At 48.9% G+C, this 20,942-nt stretch overlaps 1 protein-coding gene across 3 annotated transcripts in view; it reads right to left on the bottom strand.

The window, feature by feature from the left end:
- Window positions 1-19,951, bottom strand: part of DNAJC6 (DnaJ heat shock protein family (Hsp40) member C6) — a 51,627-nt gene extending 31,676 nt beyond the window's left edge. The window contains exons 1-2 of one of the 3 annotated variants that reach the window (XM_055815218.1): window positions 19,738-19,850; window positions 7,984-8,125 (exon numbers count right to left, since the gene is read on the bottom strand). In XM_055815218.1, coding sequence (XP_055671193.1) covers window positions 7,984-7,996 — 13 coding nt within the window. In that variant the 5' untranslated portion in view covers window positions 7,997-8,125; window positions 19,738-19,850. Of the gene's footprint in view, window positions 1-7,983; window positions 8,223-19,737 lie in introns of those variants that run through there. The other 2 variants (XM_027792682.2, XM_055815217.1) reach the window with 2 other exon arrangements.
- Window positions 19,952-20,942: the final 991 nt, after the last annotated feature.

Genomic DNA, 20,942 nt, shown 5'->3' with positions numbered 1-20,942 from the left:
AGGCTGCCGTGTGCCTCGGCAGAAATGGCCCTTTTAAAGGTCCCCAAACTGAACGAAGTTGAGCCACCGTTGTTGTGGCTTCAGCAGCAAAGCCTGGATTGTTCTTAAGGAACACTCAACAAAAAATGACACTATTTGTGCCTCTGTCTCCCCCCAGCAGCCCCGCCAGCCAGCGCAGGAGCAGCCGCAGCTCAGGTTCCTCCCACACGCAGCTTCCCCAGCAAAGCCTGTGTAATGGGGGACGTGACTTCACACCAGCATTAAGGGATCTAAGGCCAGGCTGCCGTGGCCCCATCATCGTATTCACCGGCTTCACCTTGGCATTGCACAAGAGCCCACACAGCATGCAAAGGGCAGGAGGAGCAGCCCTGCTGCAGGCACCCCTGCCACAACATTATTAAAGCATCCTCATATAGGTGCATCGCGTATGGAGGGATATATGTCTGCAAGAAGCAGCCAGCCAGGCAAACTGAAGCAGGCAGAGCAGAGTCCCCACACCCCTGGGGACCCCTAGCATCCCCAGCTCCTGCTGTTGCCCACACTGAGTGTATCTTCCACGCTCAGCACTTCAGCTTTCAGGGGCTTGCAAATCAATTTGCAGACATTACTGGAAGAGTTTAAACTCCTGTTTTGAGGGGGAGGGATGGCACGTATTTCTAAATAAAAACCTCTGGGCAAGCAGCTCCTTTGCATCCAGTGATAATCAATAGCGTTTAGATCCAAGTGCTTCCTTTGTCAGCCACGTTTTAAGAGCACAATCTCAGTGCCCTGAAGCCCAAGCCTGCCCAACTGTTCCTTCCAGCACACAGCTCTCTTCTGGACAGCTGAGCTTCACATTTAAGCAAAGGCTCTAAAATACCTATGCTGTTATATGCACTTACATCCTCTCTTACATCAGACATAGCCCAGGTGTCACAATTACATCAACTTTTTAACAGGCATCAAGTGGTCATTTGCAAAGGGAAGAAATCAGCAGCAGAGGCAGCTAAAACAGCAACGAAGGGGCATTTGTGGGAAGGGAGCATACTTCTACCTGCCCAAATTACTTCGCAAGTTCCTCAGACTGACACAGACCCTGAGGACTGGTATTATTTTTTTTGCTACATCTCATCCGTCCCCTCCTCCACTGCTGTCCCAGATTCCTGGTAGAGTTTGATTCCCTACAAGGCTGAACACAGGTGTCTTGGAGTGTTATTCTGCAAAAATTTTAACAACAAAACACATGCAGAGTAGAACTGCAGGACAACAGCAGCAGAGCAGGCTCCTGCCATTTCATAACGCCATTACTGAGACCCCCAAACCCAGGTTTGACTCATCCTGATGCGTTAAAACACATAGTGGAGGCATGAAAGGCTGCTTTAGCAAGTGTAATCCCCAAGAACAGAGGTTAAAGCCCATGGGAATGACTTCAGCGTGGCCAAAGGGAAGTTTAAGATCAGGCTGTAAAGATGTTTGAACTCTCTAAGGGCACAGGGAGGCAGGAGATGCGCTAGAGCCAAGGAGCCTAATGGAAGATAAGGGCTCACCTTACCGTCGCAAATCAGACAAACGAAGCAGTATTAGCCCCCACCCCAAAACCCACGCAGTTTGGCTGGTTTGCAATAAGTGTATTAAAGATGAGCCTGCTCAAGACAAAACCCAGCCATTCCCAAGTAGGGAGGGAAAGCTGGATTCACCGGAGGCGAGTCTCCCCCAGAACACTGCCAGCTCCGACACGGGGCTAAAGCCAGAATATTTCTTTCCTAAGCAGGCAATTAGCATAAGACACAGACAGAGGCAGTAATACAAACTGCAACTGGATAAGCAATACTAGGTGAAGCTGGGCTGCCGGAGGTAAGCACAGAAAGTTTCCAGCTCTCCGGAGGGAAGGGCAGGCAGCGCCGGCAGCTCCCCAGACCACGGCTCCCCAGTCCGTATCTGCCCCTTCCACCATCAGGACCAGTACAGTCCACGGAGGGTTCAGCACAGACCCATCCTGCCGCACAGATATCCCCAGCGTTAAGACAGCTTCAATAATTTATTCAAGTGAGCAAGTAATTGGGACTTTTGTTGTTGCTGTTTAGTGCTTTTTCTTTGTTTCTTGGGCAATTTTTACTGCGACTTGCCAACAATTAGCCAGGCCTGCGCCTAGCCAGGCCTTTTGCCTAGAGCGGACACTGCCTCCAAGCTGCGTTACTGCCTGCCCAAGAGCTTCTTGGTGGCTTCACCTCTAAAAGAGGTGTGACCCCATGTTGTTCTGCCCTTGGTATTCCCCAAAGCAACAAGCATCCTTTTCAGATGAAGTCAGGCTGGGGAAATAAAGCCATTATACGCTTACAAGGGGCTCATATAGTATGGGTATTGGGAGGAACTGAGAAGCTCCTAAAGGAGATGCTTTGAAAAGGAATAGATTTGGGTTCACATCTTAAGGAACCGCTGGCACAGGGAGATTTCTGTGCATCCCTGCTGCTGTTGGGCAACGCACGTCCAGGCAGGCAGCACTGCCTCCCTCCTCCAGTGCTGCTCCGACTACAGGAAAAGCTGTATTCCTCCTCCCACAGGAAGTCACGGTCCCTTTCATGTGTGGGCTGGGACTGGGTCCCTGACCTCCCCTGGGAAGCACTCGGGGATGCTGGCAGCCCATACCACACTGCAGGGTAGAGAAGCTCAAGAACTTCTTTTTGTGCTTTTCTATGATAAAGTGCTAGAACTAATATTGTATGAGCCCAAGGCTTTTTATTTGAAGGTTCATTTAAGACTGCCTAAATGTAAACTTCATGGAAATGTGAAGAATTAAGATATATCTGCTTTTACTTGAGAAGTAGTAACTAAAGAATGCTGCTTGCACTGTCAACTAAGGAATATGGAGGGTTTCCATGAAGAGAGGTTTTTGCAAGTAGGGACATTGGGGAGGTACCCCCCAGCACTGTGCCAAATTTGTTATCTATTTTCCTTTATGAAGTTCTTACTACAGTGAGCAAAATGCATGTGAGGCCGGAATAGTGAACTACCAGCACAAACCATGAAATCGGTCTTTGAAGTTGATTGACATTCTCTCTGCTTCTCCTCCCTGTCAAAACAACAACAACAACAAAAAAAGAACACTACTGCCAACACCAAATCATTCAAGTGTCGAAAAAACACCAACCGAACAAAAGAGTTATTAAACCGAACCTCCCCGTTTGAAAGAGCAGCTAGGAGAGAACACAAGACAACATTGTCAGTGACGGTCTTTGACCCTGTGCCAGTGACATGGAGACGTCTCTCTTCTGACTCAGTGAAAAGGAATTGCCAGCATACAAGAGATTATGTTTGCAAGCATAAAACATTTCAAGAAATCACAGTTTCACTCGCAATTTATTTTAAATGCTTTTCTTTCGCAGTTACTCCGCCTGAGGAAGCACGCAGCACAAGCAACTCGCTCCCCTGAGTGTTTAAGAGCTATTTTGTAGATTAGGTAGTTTATGAACACCACAGAAGAGCGTAGAGTTTTTTCCTTTTGTAACACATATCCTTGTTGTTACTTCTATACCTTATTCCCTAGAACCTCTCTTTCTTTCAGTGCTCAGCCAGCTGCTAAGAAATCATTCTTGAATGCCACAGCAAAACCCTAAATAAATTGCTTTTTTGCTGCCTGCTTCTCATCTTGTGAGCACTTTCAGCAACTTAAAAATAGAGAGACAGGAGGAGTACTTTTGTACTCCTTTGTGAATAGATGCTTTTATTCTTGGAATTTGGGTTTTTTTGAACTTGCCATGTTTCGTGTCCTGCCAGCTTCAGCTCAGGTCTCCCCTTATCTCCCCTTCCCTCCATCTTCAAGCTTCCAACCCCAGCCCAACACACTTGCTGGAGGAACATGCAGGTAGCCATTATGTATAGGTCCCATTAGAGTTGGGCACTGCGATCATGTTACTCTATTGCATCTAGCATATTCCACGGAAGCTGTTTAAGACATCACAGGAGGAGCTGAACATTCAGCAGTTAAGGGCACGTGCTAAAGTTGCACAAAGTAACACCACTCAAGGTGTCACAGAACTTAAGCATAACCCCGTATGAACAGGCCACACTGTGAGATTTAAATCTGAGATTTAAATCACACACCGACCAAGGTTTCATTCTGACTGGTTGAAATCTGGCAGAGTTTAATGCAACCAAAGAGAAGGTCATCACACAAGCATCACCAGATATGACCACCCTATGTGAAATAGTTTCTGCTTGTGGCTGTTTTGAGCTAAACTGAAGCCCAAGAGGGAGGCACTCAGCATTCCTGTGGGCAGGAGTTTCCATTTATGCTGCCCGGGAGCACAGAGGAACCCCAAGCTGCACTTGGAGCAACCAAAACTGTCACTACTTCAGTTAAACAGCTCACGTTAGCACTCCTCTGCGTGACATGGGTGATGGTGGCAGAAGAATTGGTAACTATCTGAACCAAGAACCAGTCCCAGAGACTTTGAAACTCTGATTTTCCCAGGCTCAGGCTCTGGACACAGCCTGGCCAGAGCATCCACCCCAGTGCTCGCAGCCCCCTCATGCCGGCACAGAGGCAAGGTGGGGTCAAAGAGCCCCTCGGCAGACCCTCTGCATCAGCTCCCTTCCCATCATCAGACCCTGCCTACCAACAGCAACCCCCTCCCACACATACAGTGCTCTCGGTTCCTGGCTCTTTTTTTTTTTTCCTCCCCCTTTCTAAGAAATACTAGTCCCCAAAAATATTAAGCCAATAATCGTAAGTGCTCAGAAGCTACAGCAAAGCTCTAACTGCTGATTGTTTTCATTGCAAGAAGCTGTTTATGAGATTGGAAGCCCACATTAAGAGATGATACTTTAAGATCTAATACTTTGAATTAGTTTTTAAAAAAAATTAATAGAAAAACCCAACAGGGACCCACTTTCTCAGCTCATGTGAGTTAGCATCATTGCAGCAACAGCAAATACAGCCACGCTATCCAAACCAGTGGTATTTTGCCCCTGAATTGCCAGCGCTTCGCCTTCAGCGCAAATCCTCTTGTCTAACTTCTATAATTGCTTTAATATTAATCTGCACACACATCTTCCAGGGAGCAAAGGCCATTTCTCTATGCCAGAGCACACTGCCCTGCTGCAGGTGAAATCTTACGCACGGGGAGGGAAGAGGAAGGCTGGGCTCTCCAACTATTTAACTTAATCGAAGACGCTACTGAACTGCACCCCGAGATGTTCGGCGCCAGCACAGTGATAACCCGGCCAGACAGGTGGACCCAGGCGCCCCACATTGCCTGGTGGCACCGAGTCGCACCTTGGGACCGTTTCCCTCGCTAACTGCAAACAGCCATTTTGCTAACTCAGGCAGAAGCTGCTCCGCCACACATGAAGCCATTATTTAAAACCGGGGGGGGGGGGGGGGGGGGGGGGGGGGCGGGGCGGGGATAGAGAAGAAAGAGAAAAACTGAAACATAAGGGAGGTCGGGCACGTGGGCAGTACATAACGAGCTCTGGTTTGGCCAGGGCACCTCAAGGATTTCACCTTCAGGGTCTGCTACCTCCTGATGCAGAAGAAAAGCTTCCCCACCCCACCAAGACCCAGCTGCACGCCTCCCTCACACCGTCACGTGTCAATAATTCATCGCACCTGTGTCCTTCCCAAGGAATTTGGGTCTCTTTTCCCAATTGAAATAAGCTCTACCACTGCCCATCTTGGGAATTCAGCCTTCAACATCATTAGGAGAAGGAGGAGTCTCAAGTAATTTATAATATGAATATATTCTCCATTTATAAAAAAAAAACAAACCACAGGTGGGTGGTGGTCTTCTCCCTGCTCCCGTTAAGCCGAAACCCCAGCCACCTTATTTTCCTGTCTTTCTCTCACACTGCTCCCCTAATTCCCCCCCCCAAAATAATTATTCATCTTCACATTGCATTAAAGATAAATCATGTCCCACAATTCATGAACAGCTTCAATTACCAAATCACAAGCACACCTGAGGGGCGGATATATTTCTTCAAGCTTTTATAGTTTCATACTTGGCAAAGAAAAATGTCTTTGCAATGAAGTGATAAAAATTAAGCATTTATCTGTATAAAATGTTCACATGAATAAGGCAGATACAAGCGTGGACTTCGGGTTTAGAACAGAGCATCACACTCAATACAGGTTGTTTTTAAAAACAAATTTCATATGAAGATTTAGAAACACCCACCAAAAAGCCCTTATTAAACAGACATGGAAAAAAAATTTCCTATAAACGTAACTCAAGGGTCATATTAAGGCTTGAGGTTTGTTGCTGCTGAAGTCTCAGGTGCATTGTTTATAGTACCTGTAAAATTTAGGCAGTACGAGCACCAAAGTGAACTCGAGGAAGCAAACTCTGGTTAACACCAACCTCCCGACCATTAGCTTCCAGAGACAGCCCTTGATCAAGCCCATGTGTTTAAATGGAGAACATCCTAGAAACTGGCAGAGGGCATTAACACCATTAATGATGTGGGATGCCTTATTAGTTAGTAGCAAAATATTGCACAAAACCTGTAAAAGATATTGGCTAGCTATCCATGAGCATGTTTGGGGTTTTTTTTGCTTGGCAGAGAGTGGAGTGGCTTGAAGAAACCAAATGGAATGATTGCAACAGCAACACTCAAATAATACATGGAGCTGAAGCTGTACACAAGCCATGACTTGACACGAGCTGCAGCACGGTCGCACACTGAGCTGGATGCGAATGCCACCTTCCACAACACTAATGCCTTTGGTTCTTAAAGTTCTAGGAACCCCATTCAGATAATTGCTTTAAAGATAGATATTAAACTGACCGCAGTATCTAACCATCTCAGCAGATGCCAACGTAAGGATCCAAATAACTGTAACACAGCAGCCTACTGCGAGTAAGAATCTACTGACACACACTGTGCTTACAAGCAGCTGTAGCAGAGATATCATAGCAGCAAATTCAAATACATTCCTGAAGTCCAGGAGTAAGAGAAGTTAATAAACAAAGCATATCCCCAAAAGAACTCTTGCAAGCCAATTCAAATGGCAAGGGAAAGTGGAAAACATGATTCTTATTACATCAGAGAAATTGGGGGGGGGGGGGGGGGGGGGGATAAATCAAGGTAAGCCTCTTCCCACCCAAGCCCAGACATAGGTCGTTAGGGGGTTTTCTCCCCACCCAAGCCCAAATGTAAACCATGAAGGGTTTTTTCCCCTTGAGAAAAGGTTACCACATTAAAACAAAGGTGATGTATTGTGAGTGCTTGCTGAGTGCCATGGGCCCACCCTGGTCTCTCATGGAGCAGCACAGGTATGGCTGCAAGATTACCCTGCTACAGTGGGTGGACATCAAACGTGGCCCCTCACAATGGAACAGGGTGTTCCCCTGCGCAGGGCTGAGCTCTAGAAGTTGTCTGCAAAGGCTGGAGATGGTCACTGCAATGGGAACATCTGACCAGCCAGAGCAAGAGCCAGCTCGTTTCGAGACACATAAAAGCCATCAGATGGGTACTCTCGATTACGGGTTATCTAGGCAAATTTGAACCTGTGATTTAGAGGTGAAGAGCTCTCTATCCCATTACCAGTCATAAAGACCATCTGGTCCCCTACTCCCTGATTAAAAAAAAAATGGTGCATGCAGCGCATCGTCTATCAGAATTAATCCAACTCAGTTTGATGAGTGCTTTTTTAGAGGAGGAGGGGGGAAAAAAAAGTAAGGATGACTGTGGGGAAATAAGTCAGTTGGGGAAAGATCCCAAAGCACTCCATCCATTTTAGCTTCAGAGCAACCTTTTCCTCTTGGGGTGTGAAAGCAGGAGCCAGCCGGGAGGGCCCGTCTGTGCGGCGGTGCCCCCCGCCCCCCCCCCCCCCCCCCGTTGGCTCTGCTCCATCCCCCCGCCCGCGCCTGGACAAAGGGCCGCTATTGTGCCGGCTGTCCAGCTTCCCCACCCCCCCCCCCCAACAACCACCCCCCCCCGCGGCCCCCACCCCCCCACCCCCCGCTCGCAGCGGGTCCCCCGCGGCGGCGGGCCCGCCCCTACCTGAGCTGTCCATGGTGCTGCCGCCCTCGCCGCGGGGCTGCGGCTGCTGCTGCTGCTGCTGCTGGTGCCGCGCCGGGCTCCGGCCGGCCGCCCCCGCGCTGCCCCCGGGCCGGCCCCCGCCGTCAGCGCCGCTGTCCACCAGCTGCAGGGATTCATAGCCGTCACCGCCCGGCTTTTTCCGGTAGCTCCCCAGCAGGCTCATGGGCGAGGCGGGCGGAGAACCTGCTCTGACGCCGCGGGCAGGAGGGAAGCGAAGTGCTCCGGCCGCCCCAGGGGAGGGGCTGGGCGGGCCGTGCCCCCCCCTGCCTCCCCGCCCCGCCCCCGGTGCCGCCCCCGGTGCCGCCCCCAGGGCCCGGAAGCAATCGGGGAGCCGCAGCCCCGCGCTCCGGTCCGCGCTGGAAAGCGTCTCAGTGAATTGGGCGGCAGCGTGCTGGAAGGGTGCTGCACCCACCAGTGCGGCTGGGGTTGGGGTCCCCTCCCCCGCCCCCATCAGCTGCCGCCAGCAATTAGCAAAAAGCGTTGGATCGACACAATTCCCTTCTGGCAAGCCTGCCCCTCCCCCGCGTTGGCCCTTCAGCGGGGGTTCGGCTGTGCGGCTGCCCAAAGAGGTTCCCCCAGTTGCCCGTCGTTTTTAAGGTCCCTCTGTCACGCTACCGGTGGAAGGCGCGTTCCTTGGGACGGGCCAAGGGCACCGAGCTGCGGGCCGGCAGCTGGAGGAGGAGGGATGGCACCGCAGCCCCGCGCTCAGCCCCCAGAAACCCGAAGCGCATCGGTGTGAGGACTCGAGGGAGTCCCGAGCCACACGGCGGGCGATGCGGGACGCATCGGCATCCCAAGCCCTTGCTGCTGCTGGCTTCACATTGGTGGCACCCAACTGATGAAGTGCCACACCGACTGCTAAGCCATTTTTGTCGTTAGGTCTCACCAATCTATTTTAGCTGTTCACGTGTGAACAGACTTTAGACCAACACGAACTGCGTCCTTGAACAACTGATGAGCCATAGCTCACTTGACACATTTTGCAGCCACGGCTAGTACATTGTCATTTCTTCTTTACATGGTACAGAGGAACCGAAGGGTGCGCCAAAGGAAATGACCACTATTAAGTTCTTCTAAATGGATTTCTTTTTAATTTAAGGAATATCAAAGGCAAGAAGAAGCCGTAGCATCCAGACACAAGTGTGCCTTCCATCTCTTACAGAAAGGACAGAGAATACTCTGCTTAGAAAAATGATGTGGGTTTGCTTCTGAAGCAGTAACATCAATAACCACTTTGGTAGATATAACCATAACTTGAAATATTACTGACACTTGGCTTAAACTTTCCTGCTTAACACTCCAGGCCAGTGGGCATCTGGTGCAGCCATACCTTGTCATGTGCTGTTGTTTATATAACTCCTGGAATTTTATATTACAGTGCAGACCAGGTACATCTGTGACCCAGAATTTTCCCAGAAAAATCCAAGCAGATTGACAAGCAGCAAACTAAAATGAACTAACCTGACGTAAATCATTCGCAGTCAGCAGCAGTAATGGCTCAAACTCCAAGGTTAGAATTGTGTGTTTTCTAGCCCTCATTACTGGGCTCTTAATACACAGGTCTGTATGGAGCGATACACGGACTGCAACGCTCGCCTGGGGGACTGGGTGTTCGCCCCCCTGCTCTTGGCACCCAGATGCAACAACTTAAGAAAGAAAATATAAAAGCGCAGATATTTTTTTCAAGAGATCACATCTGTTAATCTCTCTTAGTCAACCTAGGATACAACGATTCCTGAGCTCTAGGATAAAAATGGGGAAACTGGGGGAGTCAAGGTGGATTTTCATTCATTTTCCTTGCTTGGGTAACAACCTGAACAGGAAAGACCAGGCTCTTGGGTGAAGGGGGCGCATTAAGTCTATGGAACACTTCCATGAGTACTCAAGCATGCTTGCACTGGAGGCAACTGCAGCCTGTTAGAGGGAACAAGCTGGGGAACCTGGCACAACACAACACCCTACACAACCTATCCCCCATCTTAAACTGTCACCTGGGGTCTCTTAGCCTCCTCTGCTGCCTTTATGCACCAATTCAAAGAACTCAGCTTAGACAAAACTTCATACCCTAAATCCAGAAGTCCTTAATCCCCAAACCAGCAAGGATCTGTCTGAGTTAGGCAGCAAAAGGAATGTTCTGCTGAAAATGTTCTCATGGAAAAAGGGTAGGAGCAAGAGGGGAAGTTCACTCCAGCGGAAATTAGAGCTCGCCCTTCTCCCAGTACCATAGCAGGTCCAGAATTCATGCTCCCCCAGCTGCAGTCTCGCTGTCACTGCCCACTGCAGCCTCACAGCACATCCTTGGCTCAGCATTGCCTACCAACGTTGATGCCACTGTCACATCTGCAGAGGCAGAGTACAGTCCTGCTTAGAAAGAAAAAAACCCTGCTTCTCCTTGTTGAATCCATTATTAATATGTTTCTTTCTACATCTGTCCCAGAGTTTGGGGGATCATAGCTTGCCTTTCCTCTAAGGAGTCCCAAAGGGGAATCACCACCATAGCCTGAAGCTCCAGCCTGAGGAAAGCGGGTTTGGCAAAGCATCAGCACAGGCACCACGTAGGGAGCAAGCAGCCTCTCCAGGGGATCTTGGGGCAGAGGAGGGAGGAGGAAACAGACTTCAAAGTCCCATCCCTGCTTGTAATTACCATTGCTACAAACACAAGGAGATGGGATTAGGGAAGCATGATGTGTGGGATTCGGTTGAAGCTACACTTATCCATGCATTTTCCAGCCCTATGGGAATTTTAGCTGAAGAGAATGTATAAAGTGATATTCCCTTCTCCCCCAGTTCTCCCTTTAAGTTGGGCTAATGAAGGGCCACATGGTTCTGTCTTTTGGAGGTAAAGAATGCTATATCAAAAAAATAATTAAAAAAAAGGTGTTAAAAGGCACATGATTTTCATAAATGAGAGTAAAGAAGGAAGAACTAGGGGACCAGCTACTTCGAAAATCTCACTAACATCCTTGCAGATTTATTGAGCGGTGGCTAATGATACTACAGAATATAGAAGTATTCTGTTTGAATGGTGAGGCTGGCAGGTGCCATTAAGGCTGTGGGAGATGTTAATGACATGCTAAGGAGGACTGTGTGTTGCTCAAGACTCAGGAGATACAAACTCTCTCCCCATTACTGACCTTGGAAAAGTCAATTGATTTGCCAGCCTCTGACTGTTTTTCTCTGTCTGGGTTGCAGCCTCTCCTGGGTAAAGTCTCTTTTCACAGCTGTAATCAACCACCAACTATACTGAGGTGCAATTTAATTTTTTCCACCTCTCCTCCAATTCAACGAACAGCTAAGGTGAAATGTTATACTCTTAATTCTTCATGAACACATTCAAACTGCGGAGTGTTGTGAGAATTACAAAAATAGCTTGAAAATTAATTTAATATCTGGACCAATACCTTTACAACTCAATATATTTTTTTTTCCAAAGTTTATCACTGTAAGCAATGAACTCTCCCTGCACAAAGCATTTCTGCAAGAAGACCAAACCCAGTTGTACACATATAGGGAAGTATATACACCAGCTGTGCCGTATGATATGGACTGCTGTCACTGCCTGAAAGAGAATGCATGTCCTGTTAAGAAAAGTAAGACTTGCTCAAGCAGCTTTCATATTCCTCAAACTTATTTCATATTTCCATTTCCCTGCTGCACAGGGCAGCCCCTTCTCTCTGTAGCCCAAGCTACAATAGTTTCTTTTGCCTGTCTCCTCACACTTATGTGTGCCTTGCTCCTTGCAGTGGGACACGGGCCCATCAAAACATATTCTAGAGAATTAACGTTTGTGCCTTTTCCCTCTTCCAAAGCACCCAGATCATAATGAAATAACCTTAATTCACAGACTCCTGAATGTGGGCTGCCTTCAACATTCTTGTAACAAGTACTCTGCAAAATGGCTTTTCAAACAAACCCAGCCCAGCTCTATAACTTGGCTTACCTTCCTCAAAACCTTGCAAGGAACACACGTGGCATTCAGCCACAGCCACCTTCTGGAGAACCCTTTAGCACCCCAGTAACCACCCCCCATCACACGTTGCCACATTATCAAGTGTTTGAGCTGTGCCATGAGCCACGTCACCAGCAGAAGGAGGCTTAAACACCTGTATAAATTGAAGCAGTTTGATAAATTTTTGATGTTCTGAAAAAAAATAACAGCCACCACCTTTTTGTGTTTGTTTAGTATGCAGATGTACAGCACAGCTGTTGCTGTACACATTAGGTAGCGAGGTATTGCTTGCAATTTTCCCACTTAATCTAGCTAGTCATGAAAAACTTGGTGTAGTACAGGCATCTTTCCTGCCCTAGGAACTAACGGGGTGTAGAACCAACAGCACGTCAGTGTGCCTATCTCAGCATTGCGCTCTCACCCTCAGACCACAGGGGCCAGCTTTGTCCCTTGTGCCTACAGCACTCTTCTCCAGGAAAGCAAGAACATCGCCACATTTTTCTCTTGGGTCTTTCCTCCTGGACATCCTCCACAGCAATTTTACTCCAGCAAATACCCATTCCCTATACCCTTAGAAGTGTCTGTCCCACTGCCTACCTTTCCAGGGAGCAGGGAGCACTGACAGGAGCATCTCCACCCCGAAGCCTCCACAGCTGCCAGCATTTGGGATGAGTCACTTAGTTTAACCCTGGTTAAGCAATTGATTGGATTGATTACAGCCAGCAAGCTCCTTGTCTGGGCTAGGACCACCACAGCTACCACCAGTGAGCAGCACAGGGGAACTGTAAGAAATAATGGCATGGCATTGTAGGTCATTACTGCCATGGATAAAGAAAATCTGAATTTTTCTATTTTATTTTTGGCCTGGTGTGTTCAAACGTAAACCAAAGATCTTAAAAACTTAAGCTATACAGCACCATTTGAATTAGCTTCAAGACAGTGATACCTCTTGATTGCACCTGCTGCTCTCCATTCAACTCACCTGGCTCTTGTCATGCTAGAGCAGTGCATTTCCCTCCTGACAAAGCTTAGTGTGGTGAGGAGCAAAAGAAAAGCCATGGTGAGAGCCAAAACAATTCCACCTCGGAAGAGGGTCTTAGGGGGGGGTTTGCGCTTTTTTTTTTTTTTTTAAGAAACCAGTTCCAAAATCACAGCAGCTAACTAAGGCCATCAGCAGTCTATGTGGTATCCCCCTTTTTGCTTTGCTTCTTGTCCTAAGAGGACCAGAACCAAAATACCTCCTCCTGTCTTCTCATGAAAACAGCAATTGTCAAAGCAGTCACAATCTTTACAAGCAGCAATGAATAAACTTCTACATATATGGCCAAAAGATCTACCTTCCAAATCATCTCTGAGGCCAACTGAGAAAAATCAGTGTCTTCTAAACCATCTTTTTCTCTGAAAATGGCCAGATCCTCCATCTGGGACTGCCGTGAACTTGGGTTGAGTCCTACCCTGTGAGAGTGTTAGCCAGACCCTCCCTTCCCCGCAGGAGCCTTCCATCACTCTTGGTTCCATCCACAGGCACAGCCTCGCAGGCTCCCAGTGCACTGGGGTCCCTGGGAGGGTCCGTCAGGGTTTGTTCCTTTCACTGCCATGGCAGTGGCACCAGCTGGCAAACCAGCACCCCAGGAGCCAGCCTGCAGCAGTTCCTGCTCCTGTAGAATAAATTCTTCTCATTTCCATGTTCAGATGAGACGTGGGTCAAGCCCAGGTGACGCTGGGGTGTATGTGACCAGCACAGCAAGGATCATGCTCCTCGCCCTCTCATCTGGAGGCTCCATTCGTACCTGGGCAGCACCACGGGCCGGCCAGGAGCATAGATTCCCCTGCATCACCCTGGGAACGGGCACGTGAGGGCAAAATGGGTACAGGCTCTTGGTACAGAGCCAGAAATATGATTTCAAAGCAGCATCCAGACTTGTGCTGAGGATAAAGAAGTGGTATCTGGACTGGAGTCAAGGATGGCCAGGTTGTTCCTTTCTCTGTATGTGGGAATAGCGTGTCCATGCCTGGGTTTGCTGGAGAAATAAGGAGCCTGCCGGTGTGGGATGTGGTGTGCCATGGGCAAATAGGGCTGCAATTTGGGGATCCAGGTGGAGAGATGGGGGTAAAATAATCTCATCCTTTTTTAACCCCTCCCTGATATTCAGGATCTTCCACTGTCCTGTTCTAATAAAACTCTAATAAAAAGCAAACATGGTCCTGAGAAAGTTTGAGTTGTTTCTAAGTGTTAGACTCAATTAAACCTTTGCTTTCCCTCATCAGAGGAAGCCTTGAGCCTTTGCTGTGGTGTAACCCAACTGCAATGTTCCTCACTGCCAGCTGGAGCATCAGCAGCTGAAGCTGCAGTGAATGTCTTCTTCAGCAGATGGACGCTGAAGAAGATATTCACAGGCATTTGTCAAGCAACCACCAAAATTTCATTTCAGGGGTATTCACGGTCCTTATGCAATCACCTGTAGAAGGAAACCCTTGTTGGCAGGTCCGCTGGTGGCAGAGAAAGCATCACAACTGCTCCCACAGGAGCGTTCCTTCTGGTCATAGTACCAAACCTTGAGCACAGTTATCCTGAGGGCGCCCGGGGGCTTTGAGCGGGACAGTTCCACCGCGTGCTATCACACACCTCGGCAAGGTTGTGCTCACCTTGCTTACCTGCCAAATCAACCGGGGCGCCTGCGCGGCTGCTCACCATTATCGCTTTTTCCAGTGACTTAGGATGTGGCTAATGTTTGACTCTTATTATCTTTTTTCCCATCCTTTCCTCTCTGTGACAGCACACACCCTGAAGTGTACTGCTGTGTCTGCATGGTTTTTTATTTCTTGCCTTTTAGCCTTGTTAAAGCGCTGTCAGGGGATGATACACAACTTACTCATTTCAGCCCAAGACTTTGTTTCGGAGTATTCAAGGATTTGACTGGCTCCTCAGCAACGCTGAGCTGTGGAGCTGCCTGCCAAAGGCTGTTGTAGATACTAAATATGTACATGCTTCACCAAGAGGCTGGAGGAATGTATGGGGAAAACAGATCTATACAGGGCCGTTAAACAGGAGCGTATCGCTGTTTGCTTAGGAAGTCCCCAGCCTGCGAACAGTTGGAAAATGGGAGGCTGTACAGCCGTTCATACAATTCCTCAGGCCAAAATCAGGTATTTAGGTTAAAATCAGTTATTTTGCTGCCTAACTACCATTTATTCACCATTTCCCATTCACTGTGAGGTAAGTGGCTAAATACCAAGAAAAATCTGGGCATAGCCCTCCTAAAGCAGGTCTGCAAGCCTGCAAAATATGTATACGTGTAATCCCTGTTAGAATGAAAGACATGAGTTCAGAAACACACAAAAATTTCCACTAGCAACAAGAGGAGTCCTGCATTCATTAACCAAGACAGAGGTGGACCCACAGCTGGTACCTTGGAAAAATCTCAGCTTTCTATTAAACCTGGCTGATTGCAACGAGTTACAAAGCTAAATTACTTGGCTTGCGCGCTTGCGATGCAGCTTGCACTAGTGCTTGCATTTGAAACAATAGAATGGCCAGACTTTCGCTTTTTTAAGTGCATAGAAAAAGTCCAAAGTGTGATTTTGAATTTCTTTGCAGCAGGTTATTGTTTGCTTTAGGAAATGGCTCTTGGTCAAAACAAGGAGAAAAATTACCCAAGTGAGTCATCATGGGGTAGCTTCAGCTACCGCTGCTGTGCCCAGGGTCAGGCTCCAGCAGCAAATCATATAATGAAAATAGTCGGGTCATTGCTCTCAGGTAGCCCCGGCCAAGGACCCCTCGACGCCGTGAGTCTTTCCGTGAAAGCAGAAGGGAATTACAGCTGGCACTGCTGGCCCACGCTGGTGGCTGTTGCCCACCTCACCCACTCCCACCGCCACTTCTTTTTTGGATGTATATGGGGTGAGGGTTTCCTTTGGGGGAACAGGCCAGGGGACAGGTATCCTCACTCCAGGCTTCAGAGTGATGGTGTCTCTTGGATGGATGGGCAAGTGAGGTTTGGCTGGCAAAGGGTGGGAAGATACGGGTGAGTGTGATAGCACAGGAAGGTTTGCCAGACACCCAACACATCCCCATTGAAGTGGTTCTACCCTCTAACAGATTTTGGTACAGTATTTTTTATCTATACTAATAGGAAAAGTTATAGTATTAAAGCTTTGTTGTCTTGGCTGTGATATAAAAGATTAAAAAATTATGTCGGTCTCAGCTCACGCTATCTACTGACTTACAGGTCCCGCATCATGCCTAACTGATGCAGTTTGGGTTCGGATTTATAATCACTCATCATTTCCAAAGTAATACTCTAGCAGACCCTGCATGGCTCCCTATGCTCTCTCCCACAATGCTGTTTTCAATCCACACGGTGCTCCGCAGTTTTGGAAGAATAGCCTGGGCATGAGCCCAGGGGAGAGACACCCAATTGCATTGGCGTGGGAATACCTTGCAGCAGATCCCTGTGCCTTTGGATGCAGGCTATAAATTCAGCGGGACAGGAGCCAGAAGTCTGGTCCTTAGTGACATTACAGCCCCTTTAAGCCAGGCAGGGAGCCAGGCTGGGTACGAACGCCCTCATCCTTCTGCCGGTGAGCCATTTACAGCATGAAAGGTAACGAACCCCACTTTGCTAATTCCTATGACACTAACTGAATCAGCCTCTCATGGATCCCAGAGCTTTGTCCCTAGTCTGGGAAAGCATTGCTGGGATGCCTTTGAGATGCCAGGCAATAGAAAAACTTCATGAACCTTCAGATGAAGCGTGCTTGACTCAGCAGAAATGATTCAAAGCAATCTTCCTCTGCCAGCAATGCTTCCTGCGCTGCTGTAAGGGTTTGGTGGGAGCTGCTCTGCGCTGTGGGATGCTCTCCCGGAGGCTGCCAACAGCCCTGAGTGAGGGGCAGGTGATGGAGCTGGGGGAAATTCATGGCTCCACCTATATCCAGCTCAGGCTTTCAAAACCATTTAGGGCAGGAAAGAGTTAAACACCACATATGTGAACTCAGAAAATAATATTACAGGCGCTAGTCTATACCACGTGGCTTTAAAATAATTATGCCATGTGGCTCCCAGGCTGGGAGTTTTGCGTGGATGTGCTTCAGTTTAAATACCTTCCAAAATCTGGTGGGGTGGAAAACAAACGCCAGGAGTAAATGTGTGCAGAGCCTGTGTCCCGCCCCGCCGTGCCTCAGCGAGGGACCCCGTGCCAGGGCAGGGACCCTGGTACAGGCAGCGTGCCCCGGAGAAACCTGTGCTAGCGAGAAAGCAAATTGCTTGTTCTGTAAAGTTTTCCGTGAAAACTATTACTTGGAAAAGGAATTCAAGTGTTTGGGTCATTTAGGTTTTGCTTCAAAACGTGGCCTGGAAAAGGAATAAACTTCACATTTTCTGCATGGCAAAAACCCCGTTTCAGAGGATTTGAAGGAAATCCTGCCCCTTGCCTCAGTCTCCCTGCATGGTTTGTTCTGCACACCTGATTTCCCACCTCTCCGCCTCCCAGCCGTGATTCAGGGATGTGACTGGTACCCTTCCCAACCTCCCGATCCCCCGTTACTGAAGACAAGAACTCCCTCAGGAGAAAGAAGCCTGTGTGTTGTTTAGAGCACCCATCAAAACAGGGCCTCACACACTACTGTAATACAAACTACTGTAAGGCTTCATAAATTATTTATAATTTAGTAAGAAGCAATATTTAGTAATATTTATAAGTAATAAAAGTCATATTTATAGCATTTTGATATCAAGAGCTTCCCACGGCTGCTTTATCTGCCCCTGAAAAAGCATCCATGTTCTCATTTTTGCAGCGGATGCAAATCATAGCATCTCGGATGGGTACGGTCACAGCTGGGATTTCCAGACCGTGTTCCCTGAAATCTGAGTGCTGTGGGACGCCACACGCACCCAGCAGAGGTCAGACCCCCCTGAGCAGCTCCGCAGCAGTTTCAGGCATCTCCCCATCTCCAGAGCATCCCAGGAGAGGAGCAGCCACCCTTTTGGGTCCAGCCGTTCATTAGCGATGTTCAGGTTATAGCCTTTGCTGCATCCTTTGCGCACTGGTGATGCTAATTGCCTTTGCAAGGCCGATTTCAGCCACCTGAGCGGAGCTGTGGGTGCAGTAAAACACAGCCCCGCAGCATCGGCACCAAGCCCACGTGCCCTGATAGCCCGATTTTGATCCCAAAACCTGGGCGTCACATCTGGGTACCGAACTCTCCACTGCTATGGTCCAGCAATTCCCTTTTCCACGTGGCCCCCAGGCTGCCACCATATTTTTGCAGCAAAGCAGGATGGATTTTAGCAAATCCTGCTGAAAAATCCAGCTTTGAGGACTCGCAGAAAGCACTGCCGCGGCTGCAGCGGGAGGCCCCGCAATTAATCTGCAGCAGGGCAAAGCCGTCCGTGCAGCGGATTAGTCGGGTCAGCAATTAAACATTGGCGCTTACACTGCTGGCGGCACGCAGGAGGAACCCGGCGCTCAAGGACAAAATGCAGTTCCTCCTTAAAGGCTGCAGCCGTTCCGAAATCCTGCATCTATCAGCTGGGTGCATTTCTGGGACCATAAACAAGGTGGCTGTGTCACGGCTGGCTAAATATAGTGCATCTCGTGTTGCCTTCATGCTGCCTGTGCCATCTGAATTACTTGGTACGCTGATTTTTTAAAAAAAAAAATCTTTTTTTTTCCCTTCCTCAGGGAAGGCTATGACTAAGAGAAATCCACGGGTAAAGAAGAGCTATCAGAAGATGGAGGCCCGAGTCCAAATGCAGAAGGTGAATAAAGTCTTTAGTTTGCAGACCTGGGGTCCTGTCTAAAAGACTCCTCGCCCTCCTCCTCCCTCTCCTCCTCCTCCTCCTCCTCTCCTTGGCAGTATCCACAATAAGACTATAGTAACAACAGCCACAAATACATCAGCAAGACGTTAAATATGTCCTGATTTAAAGTCACAGTGCTCCCGAGGCAATGCCGAGGGGGATAAGCACCTACCTGAGGCAGCAGTGGGTGGGCAGCGGGCAGCCCTGCCAGCCACCCCGGCCCCTCCTGGAGCACCCAATGGGGCTGTGTCAGCAAGACTGAAGCAAAGGCAATGATGTACACATTTACCTATATATATATATTCTCTATTCTGGCCTGAAGTAGGGTTTTTAAAGGGGATGCAGCTCTGTGTTTGTCTCAGCATAATAAAATGGGGGGTGTTGAAGGTCAGCTTCACAGTGGATGCCCTGCAAAAGGCTGGGTGTCAGGATTTCATCACAGCATTTATAGACAGCCAAATACCCTTCCTGTAGGAAGTATAGTTCAGTTATAAGGTACAATTATTTTTTTTAAGCCTGAAAATAATTTTTCTTTGTGGAAAGTGATATGCTCAAATGGCTTTCACAGTCCTAAGATGAACAAACACCTCTTCTGGGGAGCAAGGAGAGATGCTTACATTCAGCACGGAGTTATCAAGGTATCCAGAGCAGGAGGCAGCTCGGGGTCGTTAATCGCTGTACGCCTGGCTATGCACGGCTGAATTCAGCACCCTAACTTGCCGGCATGCTACCCCGCCAAAAGAAGCAGTTTTCCCATGCAATACCTTCCCTCAAACCTATTACATAACAAGGCTTTACATTTAAAGCAGGATCTTTAGCTTTACCCCGAGCTGAGCTGCGGGAGCCGAGCGTGCCTTCCCGGTGATTACTCAGCACAAATTTGCCGTAAACAACATCCCCTGTCTGACCGCGCACCATCTCGCTCTCCTTCCATCGCACCCGCTGGCGGTGACGCTTTCCTTACCTGGATTTTCAGACGCGTGCATCCTCTTCTCCCGCTCCCGCGGCACCGCGTTGGGCAGTGCGGCCGCGTCCCCGCACGCCGGCTGTCCGCACACCGGCTGCCCGCTCGGCATTCGACGGCAATCCCGGGTCACGGGGCGACGGCCATGGGCTGGGGCACCGCTGCCTGCGAGCTGCGCGCCGCTCGGGGCCTGCCGGGTTATATTTGGGATTACAGAGACTCAGGAAAGGATGAGGATGGAGACAGACATATCACATCTTCTAAAATGTGGCATGGAGTGGGATCTGGAGTCTGCAGGTCTGATCCATCAAGTCCAAACCTAAGCGGCTTTTTTTTTTTTTTCCCTCCTGAATTTTTTGCTTTTTGGAGAAGGTTAAATCTTTGGGACAGACTCAGCAGGGATGCAGCATGTTAAAGCTTTGCAGAACTGGGAACGGGGCAGTGTGCTGGTCAAGGCACACCTGGGGCACTTCCCTGGGTACCTGGGAAGGCAAGCACTAGCTGATGCTATAAGCATGCTGTTAATTGCCCCCAAATCTTTATCACAGGCAGAACTACAGATGCCATGGGGTAATGAGCTATCAGTGCCATCTCTTCCAAGCAGTCATTGGGAATTCCAGTTATCTTCCTTGGGTATCCCCTGTCCCCACCGTGTCAGAGCATCCTGGAAGCTTTAATCTCTGCACTCAATGCCCAGGGGAACCGAGCTGTATAATCACCGATGGGGAAACCACCAGGGGCACAAGGCACAGGTCCGGGGGCAGGTACACAACAGGGCAAGTTAAAATAACTGGGCTGTAAAGGAGGAGCACAGAGTGCAGAAAGCAAATAAAGAATAATATACTATAAACCTTGCACGAAGAGATCAATATTGCACAATATAGACAAATTGTAAGAGAAAGGGGAGAATTTTAATGCTCTCAGTGTTGTTCTGAAGTTTCAAGGACTATTTAGCAGCCCCCAGGGCCACGCTGCTTTGCGGGTGCCGGGCGGGGGAGTTTGCACCCCCAGCTGTGCCGGGTTTAGGTACAGATCCCCTGCGATCGGGGAGAAGCCCCCAGGTTTGGGGCAGCCGGAGGCACCCCGCATGCTGCAGGCCAGGCTCTGGGGATGGGGGCGCCGACCCTTGTGCCACCCCAGCTCCCCTGAGGGCACTCAGGGAAAGCCAAGGCTTTGGTCTCAGCTTGATTTTGGCACTCCTCACA

The sequence above is a fragment of the Falco peregrinus genome, chromosome 10 (assembly GCF_023634155.1).
Source record: "Falco peregrinus isolate bFalPer1 chromosome 10, bFalPer1.pri, whole genome shotgun sequence".
In the NCBI taxonomy this organism is placed as follows: Eukaryota; Metazoa; Chordata; class Aves; order Falconiformes; family Falconidae; genus Falco; species Falco peregrinus.
The sequence above is the reverse complement of the archived record's forward strand: the minus strand, read 5'-3'. Positions and strand labels throughout refer to the sequence as shown.